We start from the raw sequence: 12299 nt of genomic DNA, 5'->3' as shown, positions 1-12299 counted from the left end.
AAGCTTTCCTTCTAAGTTCAGAAATTAGACAAGAACGTCCACTTTTGCCATTTTTATTCAACGTGGTACCTGAACTTATAGCCAGAGTAACTAGGCAAGGAAAAGAAATAAAAGTCATCCAAATTGGAAAGAAAGAAGTAAAACTATCACTATTCACAGATGACATGATCTTATATATAGAGAAAACCCTAAAGAATCCACAAGAAACTGCTAGAGCTATACAACGAATTCAGCAAAGTTTCAGCATACGATATCAACACACAGAAATCAGTTGTATTTCTGTATACTAGCAATAAACAATCCGAAAAGGAAATTAAAAAAACAATGATTCACTCTAGTGTCAAAAAGAATAAAACACTTAGGAATTAATTTAGCCAAGGAGGTGCAATATTTGCATACTGAAAATTGCAAAACATTGCTGAAAGAAATTAAAGAAGATCTACGTCAGTGGAAAGCCATCCTACGTTCATGGGTTGGAAGACTTAACATTGTTAGGTTGGCAGTACTACCCAAAGTGATCTACAGAGCCGATACAATCCCTGCCGAAATCACAGCAGCCTTTTTTAATTTTATTTTCTGTGGAACCGGAAAAGCCAATCCTCCAATTCGTATGGAATTGCAAGGGGCCCAGAACAGACAATATAATCTTGAAAAAGAAGACCAACGTTGGAGGATTCACACTTCCTGAATTTCGAAGTACACTACAAAGCTACAGTAACCAAAGCAATGTGGTACCGGCATAAGAATAGACATAGAGACAAATGGAATAGAACTGAGAGTCCAGAAATAAACCCATACATCTATAGTCAATTGATTTTTGGAAAAGTTGCCAAGGCCATTCAAAGGGAAAGAATAGTCTCTTCAACAAATGGTTCTGGGACAACTGGATAGCCGCATGCAAAGAATGAAGTTGGACCCCTACCTCACACTACATACAAAAATTAACTCAAAATGAATCAAAGACCTAAGTGTAAGAGCTAAAACTTTAAAACTCTCAGAAGACAACAGGGGTAAATCTTCCTGATCTTGAATTTTGTAATGGATTCTTAGATATGATATCAAAAGCACAAGCAACAAAAGAAAAAATAGACAAATTGAGCTTTATCACATTTTAAAAATTTATGCATCAAAGGACTCTATCAAGAAAGTGAAAAGACAACCTACAGAACGGGAGGGAATACTTGTAAATCATATATCTGATAAGGGTCTAGTACCCAGAACATATAAAGAACTCTTCCAAACCAACAACAAAAAGACAAACAGCCCAATTAAAATTGGGCAAAGACTTGAACAGATGTTTCTCCAAATATATACATATACATGGCCAACAAGCACATGAAAAGATGTTCGACATCACTAGTCATTAGGGAGATGCAAATCAAAACCACAGTGAGACACCACTTCACACTCATTGCAATGGTATTAATAATAATAATTACAATAATAACAGTAACAACAATAATAAAATAATAAATAACAATAATAATAAAAATAAGTGTTGACAAGGATGAGAAAAAATAGGAACCCTCGCACATTGCTGGTGAGAATGTTAAATGGCACACCCACTGTGGAACACAGTTTGGTATTTCTCAAAAAGTTAAATGTAGAATTACCATATGACCCAGCGATTGCACTCCTAGGCATATGCTCAAGAGAAATAAAACACATGTTCACACTGAAACTTGTACACAAATGTTTATAGTAGCACTATTCATAATAGCCAAAAGGTGGAAACAGCCCAAGTGCTTGTCAGTGGATGAATGGATGAACAAGATGTGGTCTATGCATACAGTGGAATATTATTCAGCAATAAAAAGGAATGAAGTACTGACACATGTTACAACATGAATGAACTTTGAAGACATTACATTAAGTGAAAACATCCAGACACAGAAGGTTGCCAAGTGTATGATTCCATTTATATGAAATATCTAGAATAGGTAAATCTACAGAGAGAGAGCAGATTAGTGGTTGCCAGCTACTAGTGATGGAGTTGGGGGAACAGGGAATGGCTGCTTAATGGGCACAGGTCTCTTGTGAGGTGATGAAAATGTTTTGGAACTAGATGGTCGTGACGGTTGCACAACTTTGTGAATGTACTAAATACCACTGAATTGTACACTTTAACATGGTTAATTTCACGTTATATGAATTTCAACTCAGTAAAAGAAAAGCAAACAAATAACAGCAAAAACAAAAATCAATTGCAGAGAGGTGAGAGACTTGAGAGCCATTTCTAAGGAAGAAAGAGCAGCATGTGGTGGCAGTGGGATGTGGGAGGTGAGGGGAGGGAGGAGTTGAGGAGGAGACCAGAATATAGATATTGGGTGGACGGTGAATCTACAAATGGAAAGAGAATCCACAGGAGGATTAACAGTTGCTGTTTTTGGAAGGGAGAGGGAAGGCAAAAATGAGGTCAGTCATGCCATGTTGAAACTGAACTGTCTCTAGGACATTTAAATGAAGATTTCTAGTAGGTATCTGGAGAGAGGAAGGAGCAAGTTGAGGTGCCACATTACTGTCGCCGAATACATGGTCTGAGAAGAAAAGAAGGCTTAGGGCATCACCGGATTTTACATTCACCTTCAGGGGCAAGGCTGGAGAGGAGGCTCTGACTGCCTTAGCTTCAGTCACATGTCGACCAGGTGGGAAGGGAGGGTGGTGTATCTAGATGGATGGTACCACCACGACTGTGTACAACCGACCCTAGGAAGTGCCGCAAACCAAAACTGAGGAAATTTTGCAAAAAGAAAAGGGGAGGGGATGGATGTGGGATAGGCTAAAACAAGAGAGATTCATTACAGTCCACCCCTTGACTACCCAATATCCACATAGGTACCTCTTTCCGTAAAGCAATTGGAAACTTTTCTCAACCCTTTCCAACATAATGCAATTATTGCATACATCTGAAAGTGCTCTCTCCCTGTCCCCAAAGGGAGATAATCCAACGTCTGCTTCATTTATTGCATCCTGTCTCACATCTAGTGTTTCTGAGCCATGTCTCCTCCTTTATTTCTGGCAAGAGTCTATCACATATTTTGCATCTTATGAACTTAATGTTGAATTTACCTATTGCTATCACATCCTAGTAGGAAAGAGAAAGGAATAAAATATGGCTATAACAAAAAATACGACTACGACACATTAAGGAAATAATTATGGAAGGGGCCACAGTGCTTGTTCAAGCCTGAGGCAAACTTATTTTTTCTTTTGTGAGTGATCTACTACTTTTTTCTGGATGTTTTTATTGTATTTAACCTTTGAAGTAATTTCAGTAGTCGTGCTGCTCTCTATTATTTTCTTAGTGCACAGTATTGAGATCAGATATTCCTTTAGTTCAGGAGAGATTTCTTCTGTTAAAGCTTTGACTCTAGATAATTTGGGTAAAACACTGGCCAACACCAAAATCCCACCGCCCCCTTTTCATCGTCAGTTTACCTATTGGCATAAGGATTCCTAAAGAGGCAAAATGAGATGACTCAACATAACACGTCATATACTTTATTGTATATTTGTATATTTCCTAGAATGATCTTGTAGTGCTTCTTTATTTAAACTGTCCATGAGAAAATGGCTGAACACACTTCGAGTTTCACTATACGTGGTGACGCTCAGCCTTTAGGTGCAAGCATGATCCTTCCAGGAATGCCAGGTTTAATTGGTGAGCACGGACACAAAGGAAGAGCCTTGCCCTGCTCCTCGATGCTTGGGCAGCGTTTGCCAGCTCACTTTCATATCACTCCGTGTGTTTCACGACCACTGGTCTATTTTATAACCTCGTCTCATATTTCTACCATGTGTTTTAATAGTCTTTAACGTCATCATTGTATAGAAAACTTTTGTACTATGCAAACTCATTCTCTCTGGAACTGGCTGAAAAAAGCACAAAAACGAAATGCACACTCCACGTTTCATACTGCCTGACTTAAGGAGAAAGTCAGCGCACAGGAAAGTGAGGCTGAGTGAGCAAAGCCTTCAGTGCCTGACAGCGCTAGGGGCTGAGCTGGCCGAGGAAGGAACCACCACATCTGCTGCAACAAATCAGCATCCGAGAATAAAAAGCCAGAACCAAATGATGGCTAGAACTTCCTGACCTTCGGACTCCCTTCGCCAGGTGCTCAGGTGTGTTGTGTGATGAAAGATTATCCAGACGCTCTGCAGCCTGTCTGGGTTCCAAAGGCGTTTAGAACCCATCTATGTTGCAACAAAGACCTGCATTTAAAAAATAAAATCCGGATGCACTTCAAAATAGTAACCTTCAAAGCATCCATTTGTCCAGTTTGCTGCTACAGCGAGGCCGAACGGAGCAGACTTCAGGGCGGCGCCGGCGAGGAGCAGGGAGCCTGGGCGGCCCTCCTGTTACGGGAGGGACCTGAAATGCACACGTTGATCGTGGGTGGAGCAACAATCCGGTCCCCGACGCTGGGCGCGCTGTGGCGTTGCTTCCACTTGCCCGGGGACATCCTTCTGGGGTCCCTCCACGGAGGAAGAGCCCTTCATTTCTATGGAGGCCTGGAGCGAGTCGCAAGCCTTCTCCCCTCCAGCGGCAGCTTCCAAAGCTTAACTCGCAGAGGTCCAAGCGGCACCGCTGCACAGGTGGGATTTCTGATGGTTTCTAAAGCTTGACTTCCAGATGAAACTCTTGCCGCATCTCGCGCACTGGAACGGCCTCTCTCGGGTGTGGATCCGCCGGTGCTGGGCGAGGAGGGTGCTGTAATTGAAGGTCTTCCCGCACCGCTCGCACCCGAAGGGCTTCTCGCCGCTGTGGACCCGCTGGTGGCGGTGCAGCGTGGAGAGGCGCGTGAAGGCGCGGCCGCACTCCCCGCATGCGTGCGGCTTCTCGCCCGCGTGCGCGCTGCGGTGCTGCGCCAGGTGGGAGCGCTGGCTGAAGGCGCGCCCGCACTCCGCGCACGCGTGCGGCTTCTCGCCGCTGTGGGTGGCCCGGTGCCTCACCAGGCGCGAGAGGTACCTGAAGCTCTTGTCGCACGTTTCGCACGTGTGCGCTCTCTCCCCTTTAGTGCTTCTCTCGTGGGTCCCAAGGGGTGGACTAAGGAAAATCTTGGGTCCCCATCTACTGCATTTCTGGGCACCTTCTCCTTTGGAGATTGTCCAGTGTGTCCTGTGTAACTGTCTCTCCTGGAGAACGAAGTTCTCAAGGCTCCCTAACCGGCCCTCGTGTCCAAGGGCTTCTCTGCAGACCGGTGTTGGAGGCGCCACCCCTGAGAAGCTTCCAGATGCTTCTCCTGGAGGCTGCGCAGCTTGAGACATGCTCACTCTTGCAGTCACTTGCTTACATGGAGACCCCTGGCTGGAATCTGAAACAAAAAGAAAGGGCCTATGTGTCCCCCGTGCTGGAAAGTCCACGTGCGCCCTGACCCGCCTCACAGATCAAGCATCAGACCGTCTGCCACACCTCCCACAGGTCATCCCACAGGTGACCCTAGTTCATTGGCTGTGCTCGCCTTCCCCCAAGGGCTTCCTCTGTATGTCCCAACTTTGTGAGGCTGCACCGTCTCTCCATCTTTCTCTAGTTGAAGGCTGTGGCAGATGCTGCTAGCACCCTACCTCAGGGCCCTGCCCACCTAGGATTTCTGCCCCAGCTGCAGTGGACAGCTGTGCTGAGCTCCAACTGCTGCCCACTGCCAGCAGCCTCTGGGGGAGTCCCTGGTCCTTCTCCAGAGCCCTGGGCTGCCAGCTGCACTGCACTACAGGTACCGCCTGGGCTGGGAATGGAGGAAACCCCACCTCCCTCTCTCTGATGGACAATTCCAGATGCCTTCTGCACACCTCCCAGTCCTCCTGGAGCTATCACATTCCACATGCTCACAGCAACAACTCTCATAGTGACTTTTCTCTCCTCCCACTTCTGAAATTGCTGCCTTCCAGATACACCATCGGTACCCCAAACTCTCAGGCTCTGTGCCCAGGGGACCCAAACTAAGGCGAGTGGTACTGGAAGTGGTGTGGCTGAACCCCAGGAAGAGTTTCTGGGATGGGGCTCCACTGCCCAGACGGCCACAGGCCTCCAGCACAGGGATGAGATGAGAGGGCTGGGGCTGCAGCACCAGGAGGCTAGGAACTTCGCAGGGGCCAGTGAGAGAGGGCAGGCGGGAGGGGAGCGCCAGGTTATGTGGGCGTTTTTGCCCTCTAGCTGTGCAGGGCAGTGGTCTTCAGGAGAACCACAGGGTCGCCTGGCCATTGTAAATGTCCTGGACAGCACTGGGTAAAGCGACAGGCTCAGGGCAGCCAGCCACCACCAGGGGAGGCTGTGAGAGCCAGAGGCCTTCACAGCTCCCCTGAGCCCTCAGCTCCCCGCCGTGGACGTCCCTGTGCTGACTGTGGGGCCCAGGCCACAAGCGAGGCCTAGCACCAGGGGCCGTGCAGGCGCAGGCTGGGCCATCGCTGCCTTGCCTCAGATCAAGGCCTGGAGAGGAGAGCAGGACCTTGGGACTTGGGGTGGGGACACTTGGCGATGGACAATCGACTGTGGTCTTCCTTGAGAAAGACAATGGGCAGCTAACCAGGCTGCTGCTTGACGTGTGGAACAAGAAAAGCCAAGTGATGGGGAGTGGAGGGCCAAGATCAGCAGACACGACAGAGAGCCCAATCTCTCACCCAGATCTGGGCAGTTCACAGACGTAGGGCTGTGGATGGAAGGGGAGGCTGGGTCCCCTTGAGAAGAACAGCCCTGCAGTTCTATCTATCTATATTATATATATCTACAATAGATATATTCTCAATCCTTCTCCAAAGGGCTGGACACCAGGGAAAGACGCACACCCTCGCCCAGAAGGCTGCCGGGTACAGGGTCTGAGCCAACACTGATAAAAGGGCCCGGAAGTGCCAGTGGAGTGGGGGCATATGGAAGCCAGGTGACACAAGGGGTGAAGGACCACGTCATGGACCCCCGTGTGGCCGCCCATCCCCGAGGGTCTAATTGGGATAGGTGCACTTAGCAGGGGAGAACCCTCTCTTGGCCTCCTGGCTGGTGCCGTGAGAGCTCCTATGTCAGGAAGGGCCAAGTGGAAGCCGGGAAACTGCCCCCAGCCCTGGGCAAGGCTGTCAACCAGCAGCAGTGCTGTGCCCACGTGGCCGCCTTGGAGGCTTGAAGGAGGCAGGGACGGTGGTCCAACCGCAGCCCCATTCGGTCCACCTGCCTGGCCCTTGAACCACCCGATGGCTCATGCCTGGTGCTGAGGAACCACTGGAAGCTTGAGCAAGTGTCGGCTCAGCCACAGCCGCTGGGCTGGATGCGGCGCCTAGAACGGACACAGCAACAGCACCTCAGGCACCTAGGAGGGGCTCTCAATGTGGCAGATGTGTTCCTCTCAGCTCCCTTCAAAGAGGATCAAAGTGACTAGCGTATGTCACGGGACTGACCCCAGCACATGTTCATGGTCCTGCCCCAGGGCTGTGTCGGCTCCGTCACAATGGGGTCCACAGAGACTTGGACAGCTGTGACATCCACAGCAGCCCAGTGGTCACTGTGCTAATGACCTCATGCCAATCGGATCTGGTGAACAAACTGGAAGTGGCAAGGGCTCCCGATGCTCTAGAGATGCCTGCGTGGCAGAGGGTGAGTGAACCCCTAGAAAGGGTCAGGGGCCTGCCACATGGGGGAAGTGCAGGGGGCCAGAGGTGGGCACTGCCAGGAGATGAGCTCTTCAGTAGAGGGCAAATGTGGCCCCCGCCCTCCTCCGCCAGGAAGGCAGCTCAGCCTGGTCGGCCTCTTGGGGTTGAGACAGCATATGCCACCCTTGGGGAAACCGCTCCCACTCCGTTCACATGACCCACGGGCTGCCAGTGTCAAGCAGGGCCCAGAAGATGCGAGGGCTGTGTGACAGGCCCCGGCTGCAAGGTGCTGAGGACCTGCTGGGCCCTGCGTGGAGTCCCTGGCCAGCTGCAGGTGTCGAGCCTGTAGATTCTGGGCTAGGCGCGCCTGCTGCAGCAGGACACACTTGCCCTTTCAAAAGTGGTGTCTGATGTGCTGCTGGGCTTTGCAGAGACTGGACAAGGGACAGCAACTGGCTGTGTGGTTAGAGCTGCCATCAGCAGCCAAGTATCGTCAGATCCACCCGAACAGGCCTGGCAGGTCCAGAAGACACAGTAAGTCACGGGAGCAAGGGCCAGGGTCCCCACGTCGGTCAACTCTCTGACACTAGCACCTCTGCCTCAGCTTGTCCCTGGGCCTCCCCGGGACCCCAGTGACTGGTGGTCGAGGGCCTGCTTCCTGCCTGGGTGGGCAGAGGGGGAGGGGCGGAGCTCAGGGCAGCGCACCTGCCGTCAGCTCTGTGGCGAGAAAGAGGTCGACCGGGCAAGGTCACACCTGGGGAGAGGTGTTTGATGGACGGCGTGCAGGTCTGCTGCAGGGGAGGCACTCAGAGACCGGGGGACAGGATGGCTTGTCCTTCGGACATCAGCCAGCCTCTGTCCTCAGTCACCAGAGCTTGACCAGTGAGCCCATGGGCAGAGGAGCCTTAGTGCGGTAGGGGCCAGAGCTCTCGCCCGGGCTCATCTAGCTCCTGTTCCTGCCGAGTGCATGACCTGTTAGTAGCAAAGACCAATTCCTCAGTCTGAAACCTGCAAGGGGACTGACCAGCGCTGTGGGCAAGTTAATCACCTTCCACCCTGCAGGGGGCAGTGGCTGGGCCCCACCAACACTGACGTCTACTCCAGATCCAGGTTTGCCCGCAGCACCTTGGCCAGCACCCCACCTCTAGGGCCCACCTCTAGTTCTTTTTTTTTTTGGTGAGGAAGACTGTCCCTGAGCTAACATCTGTTGCCAATCTTCCTCTTTTTGCTTGAGGAAGACTGTCCCTGAGCCAACATCTGTGCTAGTTTTCCTCTGTTTTATGTGGGATGCCGCCACAGCATGGCCTGATGAGCAGTGTGTAGGTCCATGCTCAGGATCCGAACCGGTGAACCCCAGGTCCCTGAAGCAGACCAGGCAAACTTAACCACTATGCAAATGTAACCACTACACCACCAGGCCAGCCCCCAGCCCTAGCTTCTTGATGTGGGAGCCACAGGTCATAGTTTTAGACCAAGGGACCCATTTTGTGGCAAAGGAGGTGAAACCATGGGTGCAGGTCCCCCGGATCCGCTGGTCCTATGATATACGCATCAGCAGAAGCAGCCAGCCTGATGGAACATTGCACGGGTTCAGCCCAGAAGCCAGCTGGGGCCCTCCCTGGAGGGCATAGACATCGAACCGACAGCAGGTGTACAAGCATCCAGGAGCCATCACGCCCTGTGACCCTCTTGCAGAATTTTTGCTTCCTGTTACTAGATCCTTTGGCTCCGCAACAGAGCCTGTATGGCGTGCAAACCCGAAAAGACTTTCAGTCCCACCCCCAGACCTTCAGGGAGGGGAGAAGGGCTGGCAATTGAGTTCAATCGCCAAGGCCCAGTGATTTAATCAATCTCGCCTATGTGCTGGAGCCTCGTAGAAACCCTACACCTCGCCCTGCACATCTCTTCCAGCTGGCTGTTCCCGAGTTGTATTCTTTATAATATACCGGTAACCTGGTAAGTAAAGTGTTTCCCTGAGTTCTGTGCACTGTTCTAGCAAGTTACCTGAATGCAAGGAGGGGGATGTGGGAACCTCCAATTTATGGCTGGTCGGTTAGAAGCACAGGTGCCAACCTGGACTTGCAATCGGCACTGTAAGTGGGGGCACTTGGTGGGACTGAGCTCCGTCTGCAGGGTCTGCACTAACTCCGGGTAGTCAGTGTTAGAGTTGAGTTACTTCTAGGACACCAGGTTGGTGTTCAGAGAGTTGGGGAATTGGCTGGTTTGGGGAAAACCCTCCCACACATTTGGGAAGTGCTGTGAGAAGTAGAGAAACAGGAAGAGTTTTCCTTTAAGGGGAGGTGATTGGGTGATGACCAGCCAGTGGGCCACCACCATGCATGGCCAGCAGCCATTCCGGGAGGCTGGATGTCTGGGCTGGACCACTAAGTATTTTGGCTCTTGCCCCTGCGCAACCCCACCCCCAACTTTCGTGACTTGAGCCAAGAGTCCCCCTGGCTTTGGCCAGTTTGGCTTGGATTTTCTGTCCCTTGAAGGTGAGGGTTCTAACTGATGCTCGTCCCATCAGGTGTTGCTGGGGTTGTTGGGAGAGAAAGTGAGGCACCGTTCGTAAAGCACCTAGCAAGTGCTGGGCTCCTGGCAAGTTCTCTGCATCTACTGCAATGGTGGCGAAGGCAACAGTGGCGGCCTTTACTCCTCACCTGCTACCTGGCCGCCTGTTTCCAATCTGATGCATGTCCGTGTGCCCAGGTACCGACACCAAGGGACAAGCCAACAAGAGTGCCCTTTATGACTCTGTGTGACTGTCCTTCCATCCAGCTGTTCACGACGCTCACGCTGGCTGGCTGTATATACTGAACAACTGAGGCCCCTGGCTCCCCTCACTCACCCATGCTGGGGTCTTCCAGGATCTCTCCTTCGTTGGCCCCCAGCAGGTCCAAGCCCCAGGGCTCCTTTCCTTGCTCCAGCCGGGAGATCAGATCTGGTTTGGATCCTGGAACTCCTGGCCGAGAGGAAGTGTGTGGACTGAGATGCTGGGACACCCTCGGCTTCCTCTCCTCGGAGGTATCCCTGGGACTGAGGGCTCGGGGGCCCCAGGTGAAGGCTCAGAAACAGGGAGTCTCCCCAGGACCCTGTGGGGGTGGGGAGCAGGGCAGGGGTGTAGGCTCAGGGCAAGAAGGACAGTGGGCTCAAGCAAGGTCTGCAGCCGTGAGAGAAGGGGATGCTCTACTCACAGAGGCCCCAGAGCCCTAGGAGAGGCCCTGCCCTGGGCATGGGCCCAGAGACCCCATCTGTCACCTGGGCCTGGGCACAGAATAGCCTGGCTCTGGTCCCTGAGCCACAGCCAGTCTGGCCCCTCCAGGTCCCACCAGAACTCTGAATGGGGACTGGGGGTGAGGAGGGCGGAAGGCCTGGGTCTGAGACCCCTCACCCAGCGAGGCCAGGTTCCTGTAAGTTTCCAGCATCACGTCCCTGTACAGGGCCTTCTGCTCGGGATCCAGACGTGCCCCTTCTTCCTGAGTGAAGTGCACAGCCACGTCCCAGAAGGTCAGCAGGCCCTGAAACAACACTCATGCTGCACACGGGGTCACCATGTCGGGGGTGGGCAGGGTATCGGCACACAAGGGGGAGGGGACAGATGGCAGGTCAGCAGGTACTGGGGAATATGGGTTGTGGGGCACTGGGGGACCTAATGATAAGGGGCACCAGCACTCCCTACCCATCCTGTCCAGCTGACATCATTTCTCACCTCCCTCCATCCCCCCAACCTGCTCCCCACTGTCTTCTTTGATTAATGTCCCTCCCCAGCCTCAGGGAGGCCTCCGGGGAAGAGAAGGTGGGGACAAGGGAAGCCCCCTGAGCCCCTCGTCCTGGAGAGGACCTGGGACTCAAGGGCCCGGGCGCAGCGGGCTCCGAGGAAAGACCCTCTGGGAGGCAAGGAGCCCCAGGTCCCGGGGGCAGACGCGCTCACCTGGGGCCAGGCGGCCGGGAGGCTGCGCGCCATGCCGGCTCCCGGTCCCCCCGGGCGAGGGCAGCGGCGGCGGGCTGCGGAGCGGCGAGTGGGCAGGGTGGGGGCGGCCGGCCCGGGGGCTCCAGACCCAGCCCGGGCCCTTCCAGCGATGGGGCTCCCGCGGGCCTGACGCTCTGCGCGAACGTGAGCCCCGGGTGCGCGGCTCAACGCACCGTCCAGCCGGGGAGCTAGAGAAGCCACTGCCTGGCCCCGCCTACCTGGGGCGCAGCCGCAGCGCCGGGCTCCCGGGTCCAGCGGGAGCTACAGGAGAACCCGCTGCTGTCGGGGAGCCGCGTCCCCGCGGACCGAGCGCGCCCCCGAGCCCGGACGACCCTGCCCGTGCGCGGTGGGCGGGGCCCCGGGCTCCTCCCCTCTTTGTCCCCGCAGGCCCCGCCCCTTCCTCCTCCGCTTGCGCTGCTCCGCAGGAGCCCCCACCCCGCGCCGGCCTCGACTCCGCCTCCCGCGCCTGCGCTCAGCCCCGCCTCCCTGAGTTACCTGCCCTGGCTCACCTGGGATGCTTGCTGAAGGCGCAGACTGCTGGCCTTTGGCGTGGGGCTTGTGGTTCCGCCGGTCTGGCTGGACTTGGGAGTCAATTTAGCAAGTTCTCCCGGAGATACTATTGAAGGCAGGCTTAGGAACCCTGTCCCGGACACTCCTGTTCCTAGGACAGGCCGCATCCCCTCCACCGTCTGGCCAGTGCCGCCCTGGGCCCCTGAAGAGGGTCCCTGCCCTGGACCCTGACCTCAGAGGGCCTGCG

At 53.5% G+C, this 12299-nt stretch overlaps 1 protein-coding gene across 3 annotated transcripts; it reads right to left on the bottom strand.

The window, feature by feature from the left end:
• Positions 1-3487: 3487 nt before the first annotated feature.
• LOC124227825 (zinc finger protein 251-like) lies at positions 3488-12299 on the bottom strand. 3 transcript variants are annotated; one of them, XM_046641802.1, is made up of 4 exons: positions 12052-12299; positions 10964-11090; positions 10421-10534; positions 3488-5315 (listed from the first exon to the last, which is right to left on the bottom strand). In XM_046641802.1, the coding sequence occupies exons 1-4, from the start codon at positions 12217-12219 to the stop codon at positions 4561-4563; spliced, it is 1164 nt and encodes a 387-aa protein (XP_046497758.1). In that variant the 5' UTR covers positions 12220-12299; the 3' UTR covers positions 3488-4560. The 3 variants fall into 3 exon arrangements, with proteins under 3 accessions (XP_046497758.1, XP_046497759.1, XP_046497760.1); XM_046641803.1 differs by having other exon boundaries at positions 10421-10531; XM_046641804.1 differs by lacking the exon at positions 12052-12299 and adding an exon at positions 11504-11875.

Source organism: Equus quagga, chromosome 16 (genome assembly GCF_021613505.1).
Source record: "Equus quagga isolate Etosha38 chromosome 16, UCLA_HA_Equagga_1.0, whole genome shotgun sequence".
NCBI classification, from domain to species: Eukaryota; Metazoa; Chordata; class Mammalia; order Perissodactyla; family Equidae; genus Equus; species Equus quagga.
The sequence above is the reverse complement of the archived record's forward strand: the minus strand, read 5'-3'. Positions and strand labels throughout refer to the sequence as shown.